General features: G+C 47.1%; 1 protein-coding gene across 1 annotated transcript in view; it reads right to left on the minus strand.

The window, feature by feature from the left end:
- Window positions 1-22,068, minus strand: part of LOC115096480 (caM kinase-like vesicle-associated protein) — a 189,331-nt gene that overhangs the window by 41,256 nt on the left and 126,007 nt on the right. Inside the window, exons 4-8 of the mRNA XM_029611149.1 lie at window positions 13,153-13,227; window positions 8,005-8,143; window positions 2,653-2,773; window positions 2,134-2,209; window positions 818-954 (exon numbers count right to left, since the gene is read on the minus strand). Of these exons, the coding sequence (XP_029467009.1) occupies window positions 818-954; window positions 2,134-2,209; window positions 2,653-2,773; window positions 8,005-8,143; window positions 13,153-13,227 (548 nt within the window). The remainder of the gene's footprint in view (window positions 1-817; window positions 955-2,133; window positions 2,210-2,652; window positions 2,774-8,004; window positions 8,144-13,152; window positions 13,228-22,068) is intronic.

Here is a 22,068-nt window from a genome sequence, read left to right on the forward strand (position 1 = left end):
GGCCACTACCGCTTCCTCTTCAGTGAAAGTATATTCTATTCCACTGAGCTACTTAGGATTCTCTCACCAAGCTACAAGATCCACTTCTGGATTCCTGCACCTCAGTCATCATCATCTTCATCTCGGTACAGTCTTCTCGGCGTATCCCGCTCTGCGGGCCATTACCTGAGCTGCACTCCTGAGGTATTCTCCACCCATCCCGAAGGGATTTCCTGGCGTACTCCGCTCTGCGAGCCACTACCGGAACATCACATCAGTGGTATCACCTTGGCAAACCCCATTACTCAGAACTGTATTTATTTACATCATCCCGCTCTGCAGGCTTGTGCGTCCTTCCCTTATAATAAAGTCTCTAACTACAGCTGTGTCCTACGTCGCTGAGACCACGCCTACCGACAGTGAGGCCCACGGGACTCCTCCCTGTGGGCGGAGACAACTCTCATCTCGGCCCATGGTTCTCATCTATACAAAAACATAAGATGTTCTTAATGGATCAGCGTCAGGCAGCAGGCTGGGGACTAGGATAGCAACCGAAATGATGCATCGCCCCATGCTCAGGGCTGTCTTTAGGGAGGGGATCAAGCAAGGGTGGCAGCCCTTGGCCCTGCACTTTGGAGGGCTGTGCTCTGCCCTTGTAGCCCCAGCCCAATTCTATATTTTCAGTGTCCCAGGGCTCCGCTGCGGTCCCTTACCCTCCTAAGGTTAGTCCCGCCCCTGCGGATCCATGGGCAAAGCCAGGGCTCAGAACTGAGGCACAGGAAGAGCTCGCACACACAGAGAGAGTCAGTGATGAACGACTGAGAAGTAGAAGCCTTACCAGATGGCGAGATCTCATCCCAGTACGGGGAGTCAAACTCATAGTCTCCGGCCAGGATCTTGCGGAAAATGTTTCTGTTGTGGGTATCGCTGCTCTCGTCCTCATCCTCATCATAGAAGGGGGGGTTTCCCGACAGCCTGAAAGGGAGACCGCTGTTAGCCAGGGGAGCCCCCTTCAGATTGAAAGAGGAGGGGGAAAGCCTGTCCCTGCTACGGGAGGAGGAAGGAAGGAGTAGGGGGCCAAGGGGATGACCGACAGCAGGCGACAGGGAGAAATGGGGATAGGATGTGATTCTGATTGGGTCTAAGACCAGATTTTGGGATGTGCATCGTGTGCGGCTGCACAGGGTTGCTGTGCGCAGTGGGATGCCCTACCTGCACCCTTCCTCGCATTCTTGCTGGCAGACTCTTCAGTTCCGGATGCCCACCCGCCTCCCGCGTGCAAATATGCAACGACCACAACGACTGTGTCCCCCCTCGTCCCCGCTTCGTCCCTAACCCTGCAGTCGGAGGAGAGTAGCCCTTCTTCCCTGCAGCCGCCTCCTCCTCTGCTGGGCCTCTGCAAGTCGATTTTTATACAGAAGCTGGCAGGGGAGGAAAAGGCAGCCGGAAAGAAGAAACGCTGCTCTCCTCTTCTGGCTGCTAGTGGGAAGGGTTCATCCCTGGGGGGGGGGATGTAGTTACCATGGAGATGGGGGCTGCATGGGAGGGGACCGGCTTCTGCTGCTGCTCCTGCTTTGCTCGCTGCTGGACCTTTGTTTCCATGTCTGGCCCAAGAGGCAGTGTCTGTCTAGGTAGGTGACGACCTCCACCGCTGCCCACACCAGCCCATGCCTCACAGATTGTGCTGAACTTGGCCAGGCCTGGGACTGCCCTGTCAGCTGCAGAGGCTCATGCCCACATGTGCTGTACAGCAGCTCCATGCAGCCACCCACTGGGGACGGCCTGCAGGCGCAGGAGGAAAGTGATTCCCTGGAACAGGCGAGGGGCTCAAGATCACTAACCTCTTCTGTAGCCTTTTCCTTTATTCTCTTCTGCCTGCTTTCTTGATCTTATTCACAGCTCACTAATATTTTTGGCCCTATTATATTTATTTCTTATACGGTTACACGTTGCGGGGGAAATAAAAGGTTCACACCTTTTCGTTATGGTCACATAATCTCTCCCCTCCATTTTATCAACACTTCTTTCCCTGCCTTTGCTTCTCAGGCTTGTGCATATACACAGGGTGCCATTTTTTTTGTTTATTGCCTCTCGCACAGGGTGTTGTTTTGCCTAAAGCTGGCTCTGATTGGATCTGCTGCCTTTTATACTCACAGGATAAAAGTGATCACTCCAACAGCCCAGCAGTCCACGGGCCGGCCGTATCTGTGACGGGCCACCACCTCGGGGGCTGCAAGGGAGAGGTGGGGGGGGGGGGGGGAATAGAGAAAGGAATCAAAAGAGAGAAGGGGACAGAGAAAGAGGGAAGAAGGAGTGAGGATGGAAGAGAGAAAAGGGGAAAGAATGGAGAAGGAAAGATACCAGAAGGATGAAAGGGAAAGGGAGGGATAGGGAGAAGGAACAAGGGGGCGAAGGGTGAAAGAAAAGTAGAGGCAGTAGGAGGGAGAGAGAGAGAGAAAGGGCAGAAGGAAAGGAGAAGGAAGTAAATATATATAGCAGTCACCAGTAACATGGGATCTATTTCCCAATGGACCAATGAGAATTTCCAAACCTTTCGGTCTGGATAGAATGCTAGCGTTCAGCATACAGTACATGGAACCATAACTTCCCTTTCCTCCTTTCAGGGGTAAGAAATCCCCCAGCGGTGCCTGCCTCCTCCCACCCTGCACTCACCAAGGTACTCGGGCGTGCCGCAGGGCTCCGTGATCTCGCCGCTCTCGAAGCGCGACAGGTAAAAGTCTCGCAGCACCACCTTGGAGTGGTTGTTCTGGGTGTAGTACATCAGGTTCTCCAGCTGCAGAGGAAAACGCAAAAAATAAGGCCAGCTCCTTTCATTCCGCAACCCGAATCTCAGCCTCATGGCTCTGCTGCTCAGAGCCGTAGCCAGGCCATTTGGCCAAGTGAAAAAAGTGCACCCTCACCCTGAATGCAACTTACAACACCACGAGCCGGGGGAGACTCTGCTACATGGAGGGGGCTTTGATTTTTATTTTGTTTTATATTGATTAATTTTCAAAATTTGTTTTATTGTAATCTTATATAGGTTTTTATATAATTGTGTACACCGTTAAGATTGTTTCAGATTGACGGTATATAAAACGAATAAATAAATGTGCACCAACCAAGAAAGCAACCTCGGGGTGATAATATGCAAGGATTTCAAAGGAGCAACACAGTCTGACAGGCCAGTGACCAGATTCAGAGGGATGCTGGGGTGCACAGGGAGAGAGGTACACCAGTAGAGAAAAGGAGATGCTAACACCCCTGAACAGGTTGTTAATGAGATCTCATCTGGAATACTGCGTTGGTGGTCCAGAGAAGGGCCACCAAAATGGTGCAAGGTCCGCATCTTGTGCTCTTGAAACCCCCTCACCTCCAAATCCTTCTCCTTACCCTCCCACCTCCCTCAGCTTCCATGGTTATCTTCCAACTAATCATACCTTCCACTCTTCCCTAGGACCTGTGTAGAGGTATTAAGCACCCTAGGTGAACCTTACAGCTCTACACTCATCTCCTCTCTGGTTGCGCCTTCCCCACACACAATTCAAAATTATGCATTTATAATAACAGATTTTACATGAGAAAGGAGGTAAAAATATAACTTACAACATGCAAATTAAATGTATATGCATACACTGCTATGGTAACAACTAGAAACCCTGCAAAAAAATTGTTCAAAAGACACTTGGAACCCATATGGAATTAGGCCTGTGGTAATGCGTGTTCAGTGTGGGTTTGGCCCTGGGAATGTCATGAGTAAACTGAATTGAATTACAATATTGTAAACCTCCCATACCAAAACAGCCTTAACTGCCAACTCTCAAAAAGCAACAATCCTATTTATGAAAAGGCAACATTGTAAATATTACACAAGGTCCTAAAAAAAACCAATACATCTACTATTAGGAAAACAAAACAAGCCAGGCTGCTATAGATCCTTACACAGAAAATACACACTAGCAGAATACCTCACCTCTATCACATTTGCAGAACACAGGATGACCTCAGAAAATAAAGAAACCATAAAGTAGAAATAGAAATATGCAGACAAAAAGATACCACAAAAAGCAAGACTCTGAATGCAGTACAATGCAGTACAATAAGGGAAAAAAACAGAAACATCACCAGACCTCATAAAATATCAAACAATAAAATCAATCATCAATCATAATAGTAAAACCATACTAATCAAATATTTCAAAACTGACAACTAGAACAGCATCCAATAATTTAAAACTCATATAAAGCTTTTCAAAATGCCAATAAAATATTTCAAAACAGCAAATATATTAAATAACACCCAATAATCTAAACTAATAAGGATTAATACATCCCCACTTTCCATACTTGGGAACTTTTGATTTCCAGATGCCCTGAGATTTTCGTGGATTAGCAGGGAGGGGAAGTGGGGGGGGGGGGGGGGGATGTTTGCACACAAACTTTCTCTCCTATCTCTAAAACACACATACTCATTTGCTCTCTCACTTTCACATGCTCAATCATACAAACACACACACACACACACACATACTTGTTCACTTTTACATACTCAATTATAGACACAAATGCTCATTCACCCTCTTACATGCTCAGTCATTGCTCGTGCTCTCTCTCACATTCTCAAGTACACACACACACACTCGTTCACTCTATCACATGCTCAGTCATACACATATAAACTCTCTCATATGCTCAATTATATACACACATACACCCTCATTAGCTCTCTCTCACATGCGCAATCATACACACATACACATTCATGCCCTCTCTCATATACTGAATCACATACACACACATGCTCGTTTGCTCTCTCACATGAGCAATCACACACATGCTTGTTCACTTTCTGACATGCGCAGGCATATACATACATGCTCATTTTCTCTTTTACATACACAATCATACACACATATATTTACTTTCTCTCTCTCTCTCTCATGCACAATCTTACAAACACATGGTCTTTCGCTCTCTCTCAAATGCTCATACACACACATGCTCATTTGCTATCTCACCCATGCTCATACACATACACATGCTCATTCGCTCTTTCTCATGCTCGGTCATACACACATGCTCTTGCTCTCATATACACATGTTCAATCATAAACACAAATGTTCTGCTCTCTCATTCATGCTCAGTCATACACATACATGTCCATTCACTGTCACATGCTCAATCATGCACAAATACACAGCTCATTTGCTCGCTCTCACATGCTCACACACATGTTCCTGTGCTCTCTTTCACACACACATGATCAACCCTACACACATACATGCTTTTTTGCTCTCACAAGCTCAGTCACACACACACACACACACACACACACATGGTCCTTTGCTCTCTCTCTCTCTCACACACATGCTCCTTCTCTTTCTCTATTTCTCTCTGCAGACATGCTTCTTCTGGCTACAGTGGCAGCATAGGAGGCCTATGCTTCTTTTTTTTTGGTTCGCAGGCCACGCTCTTCCTAAATGCAGGGTGGGTAGAGGTAGATGCTGTTTTTTGTGGCTCTGCGAGCCATGCTCATTCTGATTGCCGAGGTAGGGTAGGAAGCTGATGCAGCTCTGCGGGATGTACTTCTGACTGCGGGGGTGGGGAAGAAGGCCAATGCTTGTTTTTTTTTTTGGCCCGCGGGACAGCTGAAATAATAGCAGTGGAGGAGGCTGACGCTGTTTGGTGGATGTACTCCTCTTGACATCTGGGGGTGAGAGGCCAATGCTGCTTCTTGCGGGCCGATCTACTCCCAACTGTGCATGGGCAGGTGGCAGCGTTGGTGATTTTTTTTGTCCCTTTTTGGGGGACCACTACCACCGCTTCACCCCTCTATCCCCCAGAGGATGGTGCAGCAGCTCTTCTCCCCTCTGGCAGCTGAGCTCTTCAGGTACCAAGCCTCTGTCAGTGGAGAAAAGGCCGGCGGATCATCTACCAAATTTTGAAAGTGATGGTACCCCTGCTGGATGGCGCCTATGGCCGAAGCCATATAAGCTATAGGTTAGCTATGGCTGTGCTGCTTCTGCTCTGCTTCCTAATTCTCCTGTCTTTTTTTAAATCTTATTTTACGTTTTACACATTTTATTGTTCTATGCCCACTATTCATATATAAATAAAATCTCCTTCCATAAACCTCTTCAGCTGTCCACGCTGTATTCCTGCTTTACTTTTATCAGTGTTGATGCCTGCATGAGGCTCTGATGAAGATCTGCTCTTCAGCTGTCCGTGCTGAATAAATGCTTTAAATGTATTAGTGTGATGCTCACATGGGACGGTGATGAAGATCTGCTCTTCAGCTGTCCGTGCTGAATAAATGCTTTAAATGTATTAGTGTGATGCTCACATGGGACGGTGATGAAGATCTGCTCTTCAGCTGTCCTTGCTGTTTGTTGTAATTCTGCCTGTTATGCAGCCTCCCAACCACCAGAGGCCCTTGGGGAGCTACCCTTACCCTCTCTCCACTCATAGTCATTGTGATCCCATGTCTCAGAAGGGTCCAGACTATGTAACAGTGCCCCTGGTTATGCTCAGGGCCTTGTCATTGAGTCTGATCGGCTCCCTGCATGGCCCCATGTCTCTGAATGCTTTGTGGCTTTCCTAAGCCTTTTGCTTTAGTTTTGCTCTGTGGCTTTCCTAAGCCTTCTGCTTTTGCCTCCCTTTTGTGTTACCTGTCTGGTCTAGTTTTTGTCTTGACCGTCCTGTCCTGCTCCAGTGTCCCAGTCTGTTCCAGGTCCCAGCCTACTCTACTGTTCCAGTGTCCCAGCCTACTCCAGTGTTCCAGGTCCCAGCCTATTCCAGTGTCCCAGCCTACTCCAGTGTTCCAGGTCCCAACCTGTTCCAGTGTCCCAGCCTACTCCAGTGTTCCAGGTCCCAGCCTGTTCCAGTGTCCCAGCCTACTCCAGTGTTCCAGGTCCCAACCTGTTCCAGTGTCCCAGCCTACTCCAGTGTTCCAGGTCCCAGCCTGTTCCAGTGTCCCAGCCTGTTCCAGTCTCCCAGCCTACTCCAGTGTTCTAGTGTCCCAGCCTGTTCCAGTGTCCCAGCTACTCCAGTGTTCGTGACCCATCCTGTTCCAGTGTCCCAGTCAACTCCAGAGTTCCAGGTCCCAGCCTACTCCAGTGTTCCAGTGTCCCAGCCTGTTCCAGTGTCCCAGCCTACTCCAGTGTTCCAGGTCCCATCCTGTTCCAGTCTCCCAGCTTACTCCAGTGTTCGTGACCCATCCTGTTCCAGTCTCCCAGCTTACTCCAGTGTTCCAGGTCCCATCCTGTTCCAGTGTCTCAGCCTGTTTCAGTGTGCCTCACCTCCCTGCATCCTGTTTCAGACTCCAGTTCCATGCCTGCCTTTGGTTCCAGCCTTGCCTCGGCTCCAGCCTCCAGTCCAGCACTAGCCACAGTCCAAGCCCCTGTCTGGGGTCTGCTGGTCTCCAGAACCAAGGGCTCAAACCACGGGGAAGGTGGCTGGTTTAGGCTGAAGATTCCCTAACTTAGTTCTGTCTTGCCCTGTAGCCCTGGACTGTTTCCATGGGGGTTTCCCAGCCTAGCTGGGTCCTCAACCACAACACTGTTTTCATGGGGCTCTGATGAAAACATGCTGTTCAGCTGTCCGTGCTGTATTCATGCATTACGTGTTTCAGTGCAATGCTGATAAAGATCTGCTCTTCATTCTTTTTTTAATTTTTTAGCTTGAAATGTTCTACAGTGTGTATATATAAATTTGAATTATTTAGCCTGAGGTCCTGAATCTTTATGCAGCAGCCTGCTGGTCAGCAGACAGCACCGTAGAATAACCGATCAGTCCATGCTAGACGGAGGCTTCTTCCAGTTTCCAGACAATCACCGATGTTCTCAAATTACTGGTAACTCACTGTTCCACACCCAGATGTTGTTGTTGTTGTTGTTTGTTTTGTTTTTTTTACTGCACCTTGGGATTTGTAGTCTATTTTTTTTTTCTTACTGCTCCACCTGGAATGCGTTGGGAAGGGTGTGGAAACTGTGCAGCTCTGGGCAGCCCCCTGAGCACGATTTTACCTTTAAGTTACGATGGACGATGTGCAGACTGTGTAAATAGGCTACAGCTTCCAACACCTGCCGGATCACGTTGCTGGCATCCTTCTCCGTGTAGTAACCTTGATCCAAGATCCAGTCGAAGACGTCCCCTCCAGTAGCTCTGTAAAAAGAAAGCAGAGGACTCGGTAAACTCCCCATCCACTCTGCTCTGCAAAACGATTTGTGGGAAAAACTGCAAGGTTATTATTTGTCTGTCGTTTAAAACTCCTTTGACTTTGAAAACATTTTTCTTTCTAAGGATTTTGAGCTGGACAGCAGATGGCAGTCATAACAGTGCCGTGCTCCATGGGCAGCTGATGGCGTGAATCCCACAGTCAGACCAAGCTGCTGACCTCATGCTGCTTCTGAGGGTCCATTACAGAGACCATTGGAAAGAGCTGAGAGAGAGAGACCCGTTTCAGCTGGGAAGTTCAGCCGTGTGCTGACAGCAAAGCATTACTCAGATCTGGCTGAACAATATGCAGCGTTTCACTTTGTAGGCACACTGATTTAAGTGCAGAAGTTTCTATTACTGCGAAAATTCCTTTTCTTTTTTCCCTGTTTGCAGTTTTTTCAAGCCTTTCTTTTTAATTCACTGTAAATCCTTTTTATTAATAAATATTATTTTATTAGCACCAGGGTCAATATTCAGCGTCATTTGGCTGGCTAGGTTCGAACATAGCTGGCTAAATGATCCCCTTTAACTATCTGGCTGTGCTGGCCACTCCGGACTTATCCGGCTAACTTTGTAGCCGGTTAAAAAATTAGCCAGAGACGCCTGGGACAGGGCAGGGTGGTAGCGTTTCAGGATAGAGCTAGCTATTCAGCTCACTTATAGAGAGAGTGATCATGCTGCGATAAGGCTATAATGCGCGATAAACGCTGTATATAACGCGATATAGCCCTATCATGTTGACATTGTGCAATATTCATGATATTGCACAATGTTTCAGCCTGAAATCTATGTATTACAATGATTTGCTTTACATGGTATTTGCATGCATGAATTTTGCAAATCTATGCAAAGCAGCTCATGTATACCTAATTCTATGTAAATAAAATAATGGGGTTAACTTAGACATTTTTCAACCACATTATTTTATCTACACCTTTACCAAAAACAGTATCCTACCATGGGAGCACCGAGACCTTAACATGGTCCCCGTGCTCCCACAGTAGAATTAAAGAGACATGCGGCAGAACATGATATCCCTCAAAAAAGTTTTTAAAAAGTTACTGGGGCGTCTTGCTAAATCTCTCATCCCACCCTGTAGCTGCCAATGAAGATGGCTCTGCAATAAAAAAAAAGTTAAAAAATAGATTAAAGGTGCCATGCGGCGATGACAATCCCACCCAGCCAACCCCTTCCTTATTGACTCACCCTACCCCCAAAGAATGAGCCCTCCCACCCCCAGCCACCCCTTTCCATATAAATAATAGGCCAGTAGTGGCCCCCCTGCAACACTTAATGGCTTAATGCCCCCCCCCACCCCAGTTGCCCCTCCACACCCCCATTACCTTAAAATCCTCATTGGTGTTCAGATTGCGGGCCCGGGCGCTCCCTAGCACCAGGCCTGATTGATGTCATTTTCCAAAATGGTGCCAAACAGGCCTTGCTCCTTCACGTGATGGGGCAAGGCCCGGTCGGTGCCATTTTCCAAATGGCGCTAACCAGGCCTGAGGCTAGGGGGTTCTCCGGGCCTGCAATCTGAACACCAATGAGGATTTTAAGGAATTTGGGGTGCAGGAGATCTGGGGGGGGGGGGGGGTCTGGGATGGAGGCCACTAGGCCACCAACATAATATTTGAAGAGTTTGGAGGTGGGGGAGCCTCTACCAGCCTATTATTTATATGGAAAGGGGGGACTCTCTCCTAGGAGGATTATGTTAATAAGGACGGGGTTGTTGACGTGCAGCACCTTTAATCTATTTTTTAATTCTGTTTTATTTTTTTGCAGGGTTGCCTCAGATTGGCTTACTAGACCCCTGGTGACCTTTTTTTTTTTTCTACTTGTGGGAGGAGCCATGTTGGGCCACAGGGCTCTTTAAGGTGATGGCAGCCTCATGCATTGAATATCTCAGCCATGCTACCTGGGTTAGTTAGTTAGTTAGTTAGTTAGTTAGTTAGTTAGTTATTTATTTATTTATTTATTTATTTATTTATTTATTTAAAAGACTTATAAACCATTTAGAATAAATAAAATTGACCTAAGCGATGTGCAAATCAACACAGATCATTTACATAAGCTAGAACAAATGATCACAGTTGAAACATGAAAACATTAAAAAAGGATTAGTCAGTCTGAGCACTGGGAAAAGCTTTAGAAAACAGGTGTGCCTTTAATTATTTCCAAAATATTTTTATGTCCTAGATCAGTTGCAGATGTCGGGGGCAATGCGTTCCGCAATGTTGCGCCAATTATGAAAAAAAAAAGCCTTTCCGCGGGTTTCCTCATATCCAATTTGCCTTCGATCCAGTACCTCGGCAACAAGTCCTCTTTGTCAATGCAAAGGTTGACGAGGCTTGTACAAATGTGACGGCCATTTCCCTGACTGACTTAAAGACAAGGGAAAGAATTTTAAATTGAATTCTCTGTTCTGTTGGTAACTACTAGGGATGTGAATCGTTTTTTGACGATTTAAAACAATCGTCAGATATATTTTAAATCGTCAAAAATCGTTAGAGCCGCGATACAATAACAATTCCCCCGATTTATCGTCAAAAAATTGTAAATCGTGTCATATGTCGTATGACATAGTGAGGGCAAAGGTAGCGCCGGCGCCATTTTGAATATTGGCAATATGGCGCGAGTGCAGGAGGTCGCACCCGGACCTCCGCTGGACTTTTGGCAAGTCTTGTGGGGGTCAGGAGGCCCCCCCAAGCTGGCCAAAAGTCCCTGGGGGTCCAGCGGGGGTCCAGGAGCGATCTCCTGCACTCCTGACGTCGGGTGTCAGGAACCAAAATGGCGCCGGCGCTACCTTTGCCCTGTCATATGGTAAGGGCAAAGGGCCACCGGCGCCATTTCTATTAATGCAGCCGTGGCCCGAGAGTGGGAGATCGTGAGAGATCACGCTGGGACCCCCCCCACTGGACCCCAGGTAATTTAAAACATTTTGGGGGGGTTCGGGAGGGTGGGGGATTTGTTTTAAAGGGTCAGGGTGGGTTTTAGGGTTGTTTTGGTGTGCCGGTTTTCCCGCCCTCCCCCGATTTACGATTTTTAACGATTTTTAAAAAAAACAAAACATGACGATCAGATTTCCCTCCCCCCCCAGCCAAAATTGATCGTTAAGACGATCACACGATTCACATCCCTAGAAACTACATAGGAGATACACGACCTCTAAGTCCACCACCCACAGCTAGGTGGATGAAGTTTATCGGGCTAACTTTGCCAGTCTGGTAGTGGCTCAACTTAAGACTCCACTGTGTTTTTGCCACTGATTAGTGGATTGCTATAGGATGCCATTACTTTTAGTACATAAGTCTGTGAAAGCCTCTCTGAGAGTTGTGAGCTCACAGTTTCCCTAGTAGGGAGTAGCTTGCACGTAGGGTTGCTTGCTCAGTGGCAAGCGGAAATCCAGTTGGCGGGGTGGGAGACTGCCAGGAGAGAGAGGCCTGTGCGGGGTGGCAGGCCAGGCCTGCGCAATGCTTGCTGGGACTCTCAAATGGCCAAGAGTTTTAATCCCTGCTAGGTGGTAGGGACAGTACCAGGGCCACTATGTTACAGCATCTCAATCATGCCCTGCAGCACTAGTTTTGAGGAAAATTAATCTGCTAAAGAATCCACTGCTACTGAAAAAGAATATTATACCCTACAAGTCTGGGGAGCATTCTGGGCAAATCACTCATTCTTAGTTATGTGATGCAACGGTTTCCGTTTCTGCTGTCAGAATACTATAAATAATGTATATATGTAAATAATTTGTTGTTTATAAATAAACTAGTATTACCCTATTATTCCAGTACTGAAACCCCCGCACGGCTCTGCCAGTGGGAACGTAATCCTGCTCTGCAGCACTCGCTGCTATTTCAGTACTGAAATTCTCTTCTGTAGAAGTGAAATTTTTGGGAGCTGCAGTTAATCTGAAGGCACCAGAGGAGGTTTAGATATTGAGCCAAGGGATAGCAACACTGTAAGCTCCTATGCCGGTGTTGGGAACTGCTCAGTCAAATTGTAAATTTATTCTGTGGGAAGATGTGAAGTGTGGGTCTGTGATTAATATCAGTACAGCAGAGAGCTGCTGATCGAATCAGGTCAAGAGTACCTCTCCAAGAGAAGACATTATTATCCTCTCTAGAAGTATTCCTACTGTGTCAGGCGAGGTTGCTACTAGGACTCTCAGCCCTTGTGCACATTCCCTGCTATTTGGCTGTTTGTGTTATAGGGACACTCAGCTCTTGTGCACAGTCCCTGCTGTTTGGCAGTTTGTGTTATAGGGACACTCAGCCCTTCTGCACAGTCCTGCTGTTTGGCAGTTTGTGTTATAGGGACACTCAACCCTTCTGCACAGTCCCTGCTATTTGGCTGTTTGTGTTATAGGGACACTCAGCTCTTGGGCACAGTCCCTGCTGTTTGGCAGTTTGTGTTATAGGGACACTCAGCCCTTCTGCACAGTCCTGCTGTTAGGCAGTTTGTGTTATAGGGACACTCAGCCCTTCTGCACAGTCCCTGCTATTTGGCAGTTTGTGTTTTAGGGACACTCAACCCTTCTGCACAATCCCTGCTGTTTGGCAGTTTTTGTTATAGGGACACACAGCTCTTGTGCATAGTCCCTGCTGTTTGGCAGTTTGTGTTATAGGGACACTCAGCCCTTCTGCACAGTCCCTATTTGGCAGGATGTGTTATAGGAACACTCAGCCCTTGTGCATAGTTCCTGCTGTTTTATTAGGGACACTCAGTCCTTCTGCTTAGTTCCTTCTGTCTGATGGCAGGATGTGTTACAGGGACGCCCAGTCCCATGGCAGGATGTGTTACAGAGACACACTGCCTTTACCACATAGTCTCAGGGAGATGGTCTAAACCTCCTGCCTGAGCTTGTGATTAATCTCTCTACCTTTCTTTATCGCCTTTGATGAATAAAAGATGAAGTTTGTGGCAGGGAAGAAACAGCACAGCCTGGAGATACTTACAGCTCCTGAATGATGTAAAACTCCTTCTTGGTCTCGAAGGTGTCAATAAGTTGTAAGATGTTGGGATGACTCACCCTGTAAAGGAGGGGAGAGGGCGAGGGAGTGGAGAAAAGTAGAAAGGAAGGAGGGGAATATCAGGAGGGGGAGAAAGTGGGAGCAAGATAAGACACAGAGAAAGGGAAAGGAGCAGTGATGGAAAGAGAACAGCAAAGGGAGAGTGCCAGGCAAAGTGAGCAGGAAATAAGGAAACCAAAAATAGGACAGAAAGAATGAGAGAAATGGGAGAATAAAAAAAAACAAAAACAAGAGACAGATAGATGGAAAGAACAAAAGAAAAAGATAAATAGGAAGGAGGATGGGGAGAATTAATTAAAGCATGTAAGAGACAAAAGGATAAAGGTGACATGCCAAAACAATCAAGAGAAAAAGAAAAGGGAAGAACAAAGGGAAAGAGAGACAAAGCAGAATATAGAAAACAGAGAGACTCAAAGGCAAGAAAAAGAGAATGAGAGAGCAAGAGAGGCAAAGAAAGAGAAAACGAGAAGGAAGGAATAAAAGGCAAAAAAGTGGAAAGAGAGCAAGGGAAATAAAGCGGCAAAGAGAAGGACAGAAGAAAACAACGAGAGAGACAAAAAGCCCAAGAAGGAAAGAAAAAAGGGCGTGAGAGAAAAAGGAGAACAGTTAGGCTCAGCTAGCAAGGCCGATGGAGCCACAGACTGTGCATGCCTATCGGAGGCAGATATCACAATCATTTTCTGCTTTTCTATGTTTTGTGTATGTGCGTGTGCACTAAATATGGGCTTGAGAAATGATGTTTTTGTAAAATCCCAGGGACTGTGTGCACCTCTCTGCGCAGCTTACTTCTCTCTCTCTTAATGATTTCTAGGCGTCCCAGTATCGGTGAAGCTTACCCTACAGTTCCTGGGGAAGAGCAGGCCTTTGCTCACCTTTGATCCTTGAACATACCTAGGATCTTTTTGATGGCAATCAAGAAACTTTTTATTGGTTAATTTATCCCGAATGGTTTGGGCACTTCTTGAGCAGAAAAGGCGACACATGTTGGGTTCCCCCTCCTTCCCTCCCCCAAATATCTATTGTCATAAAAGAGGATATTTATCTCCTATTTGGTGGGTTTTCGGGCTCTCAGAAAGTTATTCCAGAAGGCCAGAATAAAGATATTTAGGGTGCAAAAGAGGCATAGCCTGCCTTCACACTCCATTATGGCTTTCTGCTCCATCTCTAGCCCTGCCCGCATTGGGGTATTATTCACTCCCCCATCCCCCCACATCCCAGATGGGTGGCTTTCATTCATCTCCCCTGCACAGATTTGCTCCAGCTCAGAACAGAAGGGTGGCCTGCCTTTCATCCACACACAGCTCCCATTACTAGATCTGCTTTATGGAAAATAAAAAAAAAAACCATCTTCTGGGGTTGTGTTCGTCCATCTATGACCCTAGTATCAGTGGGGATACGAGCGAATGGATTTGCATGAAAACTCATATCTGGAACCTGTATGCATACGAGTCAGAAGTCACCCTTGGTTTCCGTCGGTTACATTGGCCGCCTACAATTGTGTATTTGTTCGATAGCACCACCGAGGAAAACTGAGCACGGCAGAAGAAGGGGCTGCTGTGGAGAGCCGACGAGAGAAGCGTCACCATGGATAAATAAATTGTTTACTTATCCTAATTTCAAATGTACCTTTGCAAGGATAATTGACATTTCCATCTATAACCAATGTCCACTTGTTTTCCTTGGGAAGAAAAATGTATTTTTTTCTTTTCTTCCATGGAAAATCTTAGGCAATGGACCGTGCCACACACAGATATTACTCTATCTGATTTCACTGGAATGGAATTAAAAAAAGATTCTTAGGGAAAAAAAGGCTGCAAAATAAAATTATTATTTGGTGCCATTTCTCACCACTTTTAAAGAGACAGTTACCATGATTAACATGGCACGATGCTCCACTTGTTTGTCCATTCCCGCCACACAAGTACATCATCACACATTCTATACATCTCTCCCCTCTATACCCCATTCATAGCTCGTTCTCATAAATCACCCAGAGGTTTCCTCCTGTTGCTTTGTACTTCCAGCTCAACTGGAACCAAGGCTGGGATCTGGCATCATGAGCCTTATTTGCAACTACCTGGGGATGTTTCCTCTATTTTATATTCCTTCTCCCCCAACACACTCTGTTCAGAGCCCTGAATCCGGCCACTAGGTGCCACCCTAAAGCAATGAAAATGCTGCTGTCTTCCACCCGAAGGATTGTGGACGTTGCCTGCCTTCACAGCCCTGCCCGGCTGACCCAGACAGAAGAAGATCTCTGACTTGGGGCTCAAATGCAGGGGTCTTGTGAATGGCAATACAAAGCATTGCCATTGAGCCACTAGGCCAGCCCATAATACTGAGACCTACACTGTACACATGCACTCATAGTCCTGTACGCACACCCATCCCTCATGCACACAAACCACTAAACCTAGGAAAAACCACAAAGGACACCGTCTTCAAACAAAAAGAAGATGATATCATTTTTTTCTCTTCCTGGGAGATGGGAAGGAATGAGTGGTGGGCTTCTGGAATCTGTGAGGGATCTTCTTCCTCCTCCTACGTCTGCTCCCAGAAGCAGAGCATGAGCATGTCTAGGAAAGGCTGAAAGACAGGAACAGGACAGTCACTCAAGATGCCTCCCATGCAAAATCAGCAAACTAGAGGTGCAAAGCAGAAACGAAGGCAGCACATGCAATTACACCTTCACCAGCAGGGGGCATCTCTTCACCTTCAGGCCGAACCTTGGGGAATGCATGCATGTATCCACCGGTGGCCATGCTGTCATCCCACCCAGACACTGCACACTTTTCCTATGTACTTGAATACAAGAATTTGTATTTACAGGACACAAGTTTATTTATAAATTTGTGCCAAACCCGGTCCAGCAGTCCATTAATTATTGTGAAAGTTTAGTCCAAACTAAGTTGCTTCACCAGTATTCCAGTTCAGAGCCCAAGTACACCTTGAAGCAACAGAGCTTCAACCTTCAACTCTGCCATATAGCCTTCAGCCATTAAGTTGTCCAATGCTTTTTCCAACAATCCCTTCTTGAGCCCTCCCCCTGAGGACCAATCTAGATCTTGGGGGAGGTTGGGGGGCACACACATCTTCTTGACTAACATTTGTCTGAGGCTGCTTTGGTTCTGTGGCTTCACTAGCAGGGCACTTGCCTTTGACCAGGCAGACTCTGGTTCAAGAGAAAAACAAGCACCTTTTTTTTTTTTTTTATAATTTTTCTTTATTGAATTTTCAAATGTGATAGCATTATAAAAAAAAAGGAAAGCTAGTATTGCAGTATAAGGAAAACAACATACATAATTTTTCCCAAAAGAAATAAATACACTGCATACTAAACCCAATAATCATGGGGGAGAGAGGAAAATATGGTGTACATTTACATGCATATACACACACATACTTAAGGTATATCAACATATGTATATTAACACATAATTAAGGTAACAAATACAATTAGGAAGAAGAGTTGAAATCAAAATTCAACTGGTCTTAATTCTTAAATAACTAAGCTGGACTCTCAATTAAGTTGGTCTTATCTAATAAAAATATCTCCAGATGTAAGGGGTCAGAAAATATAAATATTTTAGCCTGAAAAGTAATAAAACATTGACAAGGAAATTTTAGGAAAAAAGTGGCTCCAATGGCCAAGGGTCTACTCTTCAAGAACAAGAAATGTCTCCTACGAGCCTGTGTGGATCTAGAGACATCAGGAAATAAGTATGTTTTCTGACCACAAAATAAAGCATCTTTGTTCCTAAAGAATTTTTTAAACACCTGTTCTTTACCCTGTTCCAATAAAAAGGAAACAAAAAATGTTGTTCTATTGTTAATTACATCAAATGATTCCTCTAAAACGGTAGATACTCCCAAACTAGATGATGTATCAACATTTTCACTCTGAGCCCTATCCCCTCTAGCAGTTTGTTTAGGGAAATAAAAGATCTGAAGATACTAAGAATATTATCATCACTATATGCTAACATTTCCTTAAGAAATTTCTTAAACATTTCATAAACAGATAACAAACGTATTTGAGGAAAGTTAACAAAATGTAAATTTTTGATTACATCAAATTTTCAATATTATCAACCTCACTATGCAAAACCAAACTATCTTTAATATGTATATTTTCAGAATTCTGTAATAGCTGAACCTTAGTAGATAATAAACGAACAGATGTTTCTAACTCAGAGATTTTCCCACTCTGCTCTTCAATGGAGGATCTATTGGCATTAATTTAGGAAGACAAGTATGCATTCACTTGAGAGACATTAGAGTCCAATTTAGATGTCATCCTCCACAAATCAACGAGCATGACATTAGGAGGATCTTCAACAGGCTGTTGAAGCCTTCCAAAGTTCATGGGTAAATTACCATCATTGATACTGGAAAGTTGATTAGTTGGTAAAAATTCAGCCTGAGGGGGTCTAATTAACAACTCACGTTCCTTGCCACCAGGAGTAACTGGACTATTAGCCTCAATGACATCACTGGATGGATTAATGGGTGGTTGTGTTTATTTTATTTATTTATTTAGATTTATATTCCACTTTTTTCAGTGCTTCAAAGTGGATTACATTCAGGTACTGTAGGTATTTCCCTATCCCCATAGGGCTTACAATCTAACAGGTCTATCCAGTACCGAGCGGTAGGAAGAGCTGCATTAGTGCCCGGCGCACCCGCAGTTGCCGCACGCACAGTGCAGCTCACCTACCGCTCGATCCTGAACTATAATTTCATGCAAATGTAAACCGCGTCTAAGAAGGGTCCGTGAAGCGTTAGGCCCGCGCAACCCATTTTACTGGATAGAGCGCCTATACAGTATCCTGGGTGCGCGGGCCTAACGCTTCACGCCACGCTGGTATCTGTCATTTCAAATGTCATTTGAAATGACAGATACCAGGAAATCGGGACTGCCAGTCCCCCCTCCCCTCCTCCCGAAGCAGGGCGCGAAAAGCAGCCTTGCTCCGGGAGGAGGGGAGAAGGGACTGGCAGTACGAAGCGGCGAAGCGACTTACTTTTTGCAGCCCCCTCCGGACATCGGACGACCTCTCCTGCCTCCAGCTGCTCGCGAAGATGGACGCCTGCAAAAAGTAAGTCGCTTCACCGCTTCACACTGTCAGTGTCTCTTCTTCTCTCCTCCCGGAGCAAGGCTGCTTTTCGCGCCCTGCTTCGGGAGGAGGGAAGAAGAGACACTGACAGTGTGAAGCGGCGAAGCAACTTACTTTTTGCAGCCCCCATCGGACCTCTCCTGCCTCCCGCTGCGCGACTTACTTTTTTTTGCAGCCCTCCGGCCATCAGCAGGAACAGATCGTGGCTCCCCTGCCTCCCTGCGAAGACGGATGCCTGCACGGGGGAAAGCGGCCCCTGTGCGTGCAATTGGCCGCTCAAGACATGACGTCACGACGTTTGGCGTCACGGCATGTGACGTCACGTCTTGAGCGGCCAATTGCACGCACAGGGGCCGCTTTCCCCCGTGCAGGCATCCGTCTTCGCAGGGAGGCAGGGGAGCCAAGATCTGTTCCTGCTGATGGCCGGAGGGCTGCAAAAAAAAGTAAGTCGCGCAGCGGGAGGCAGGAGAGGTCCGATGGGGGCTGCAAAAAGTAAGTTGCTTCGCCGCTTCACACTGTCAGTGTCTCTTCTTCCCTCCTCCCGAAGCAGGGCGCGAAAAGCAGCCTTGCTCCGGGAGGAGGGAAGAAGAGGCTGGCAGTACGAAGCGGCGAAGCGACTTACTTTTTTCAGCCCCCTCCAGACATTGGAGGGGGCTGCAACGTTTTTTTCGCTTTTTTTTTTGCTTCGGGAGGAGGGGAGAGAACTGGGGCTGCCCCGGAGACCGGCACCCATGATCGCGGCCGGGGCAGGTGAGCGGGGGCTGGGGGAAAGCTTGCCACCTACCCTTACCCCTGCCTCTACCGCAGGGGTCAGGGTAGGCGGTAAGTTTGCAGGTTAAACACGCGACAAAATGGCAGGGAAAGATAGCGATAGTCAGGGCGCGGGTTACGGGATGCTAGGGAATAGCTAATTCGCTCGTTTGCATGCAATATGCATGCCGCGTGCGGAAGGGGTTGCCCGGGGATTTTAGGACATGGTAGGAGTAGGTTAAAGGGGATTTGGGATCGCAGGAAGGGCTAACGCGGCCAGAAAGTGAGTAGAATGCGGGGTAAACGCGGGGTAAACGCGGCCGCACTTTACTGGATAGACCTGTAAGTTTGTACCTGAGGCAATGGAGGGTAAAGTGACTAGCCACTAGGTTCTAACCACTAAGGTACTCCTCCTTTCTCCCTTGTGGAGAAGGACTTTCGCCAGGACTCAAAGAGGCAGAGAAAATGCCCCCTTGCAGTTCACAATAGGCATCTCATTCACTCTTGTTACGTGAATGTCCATAGGGGTTGAAGTGTAGGGATGAGGTGACTATCTTAGCTTTCCTTTTCTTCTCCATTCTAATAACAACAAAAGGGCCAAAATAACTGTCCAGATAAACTAGGCGAAGCCAGATGAAGCTGGGCAAAGCCAATTGCCCCTTCGGAGTGCGTGGCTTAAGCGACGGCAAATCGCTGCACTGCCGGCCAATTTAAAGGGCCAGCGGTCACTCCAGGATGACATCACCCGCCGTGCCTCCAGATGAAGTCAATGAGGAAAACCAGGCTCACCTGCCCAGTCACTCGTTGCTGATGGAAGGCCCCTCGGCTTCGGTAGGGAAACGGGCAGAACCCTGCAACTCTTCTCCCCTCCGGAGCTCCCCCACATGATATCACCCCTTCTCTCCAGTAGTTGCTGGGAAACCTGGCCGCGGGGGAGACACCGCCGAACACTGCTGGGGACTCTGCCCCTCAGGTGCATGCATGCACAGGAGCCCAGAATTTAAAGGGACCGTGGCGGGAAACCTTGGCCCGGCCCCCAACCTGATGTCATCTTCAGAGGCCTATATATAGGCCACTTCTTTGTTCTTTTTTTTATTTTATTTTTATTAAGCTTTTAACAAAATAACATTGAAACAATGTTTTCAGAAAATACAGAAAGGCAAACATTCTAATTATACATCATATAGGCCACTTCTAACACCTCTACCTTGCCTTGGCAACAGGTCAACTCTCCAAGTAAACTAGTTGCTGTTCCTGATCCTGCTTCAGCGTTCCTGTGTTCCTGATTCCGCTCCTGTGTTCCTGGCTCCACTCCTGTGTTCCTGACTCCGCTCCTGTGTTCCTGGCTCCACTCCTGTGTTCCTGACTCCGCTCCTGTGTTCCTGGCTCCACTCCTGTGTTCCTGACTCCGCTCCTGTGTTCCTGACTCTACTCCTGTCTTCGCTTGATTCTCTGGTTCTGACCTTGGCCTGGCTCCTGGATTCCTCTGTCTGCTACCCGCACTGACCCTCGGTGTGTTTCCTGTCTTCGGCTTGTCTACTGCCTGCCCCGACCTTTGGCCTGCTTCCTTGTGCTGTTCCTTTGCTGCCTGCCTCGACTCCTGGACCGTCTTCATCTCTCCTGTCTTCTGCCTGCCCTAACTCAGACTGCCCACCGGACGGCCTTCTCTAGGAGACCTGTGCCTAAGACCTGCCAGCCCCGGCACCCAAGGGCTCAACCTGCGGGGAACGAGGGCTGGTATAGGTGAAGTTCCTGCAGGTCTCCTAGTCCAGTTCCGCCTCCCAGCTTCGAGTGCCACTGTTGGCTTCTTCAGTGGACTGTCCTACTCTCAAGCTGGCTCAAGGGTCCACGCTTCCAACAGGAGCACCCTCCACAGACCCTCCTTGGTTCCAGGACCTCCTATCTTGCACTATGAACTCAGGATTTCCTGTGAATAGTGGAAGTGTAAATTACACCAGTAAACATCTGCGAACAAGTAGGTTGATATTCAAAAACCATTTAGACTGACACATTATCTGTCTAAATGGCTAACCTGCAATATTAAAAGCTGTATCTGGCTGAATTTTAGCCACATAATTAGTTGTGCGGCTGGAATTTAGCCATATATGTCAGGGGCGTTCTGGGGGCGGGCAAGAAGTGTTTTGGGGGAGTGGAGTTAGTCAATATTTGAAGTTAGCTGCTTAACTTATGCAGCTAACTCCAGTCGCGCTGTTTATCAAGCTAACTAGCCGAGCCACTCAGCAGCCTCCAGGTTACTAATCCAACACATCCTTGCGGTTTTCTCATTAAAGTGTTCTGGGTGTAATCTGAAATGCAGGTTTCGTTGGTGTAGGAACACTCAGTAATGCTTCCTGCTTTAATTGAAGCATTCTGGTGATAGTGGACTTGGGGGTGGGTAGTTCCTCTGAACCACGGCCTCAGGCTGATGATATCTCTAAAACAGGGTTTCAATAGCTGCCGCCTGGGTCTTGCATCTCTCATGCTGCTGTGCCTACAGGTGCTGGCTCTACTGCGGTGACCCTTGAATCTACTGTTGATCCTCTTCTCGTGTGGTCATGGTGGTGGGGGGGGGGGGGGTCTACATACAGGCACACAGTCCCTTATGGACAGATTTATCTGTAGAGGCTGGCTTCATGCAGTTTACTGGACACTTTCACCTCCCTGGAAAAGAAGCAAAGCCAGATCCAGGAGGAAGGTTTTGGCTGCCCCTTCCTTTCTGCTAGAAGCAAGAGAACTGCTTGCTACAAAGAGGGTCCCATATACCAAGGATCCAGAGGGAGTACTAAAAGGGAGTAAAGGAAACAAAATCACTGGGGACATCCATCCAGCGTTCACCACTCTGGGGAGAGAAAGAAAGGATTTACTCTCTGTGCCATAGGCTTTGCTATTTTTATCAGCATGGAAGGGGTTTTGCCCATCCTAAAGACTCTGCCCATCTGGACGCTCCACTTCACTTTAAACCAAGTGAGTGGATGTT

Source organism: Rhinatrema bivittatum, chromosome 1, assembly GCF_901001135.1.
Source record: "Rhinatrema bivittatum chromosome 1, aRhiBiv1.1, whole genome shotgun sequence".
Lineage (NCBI taxonomy): Eukaryota > Metazoa > Chordata > Amphibia > Gymnophiona > Rhinatrematidae > Rhinatrema > Rhinatrema bivittatum.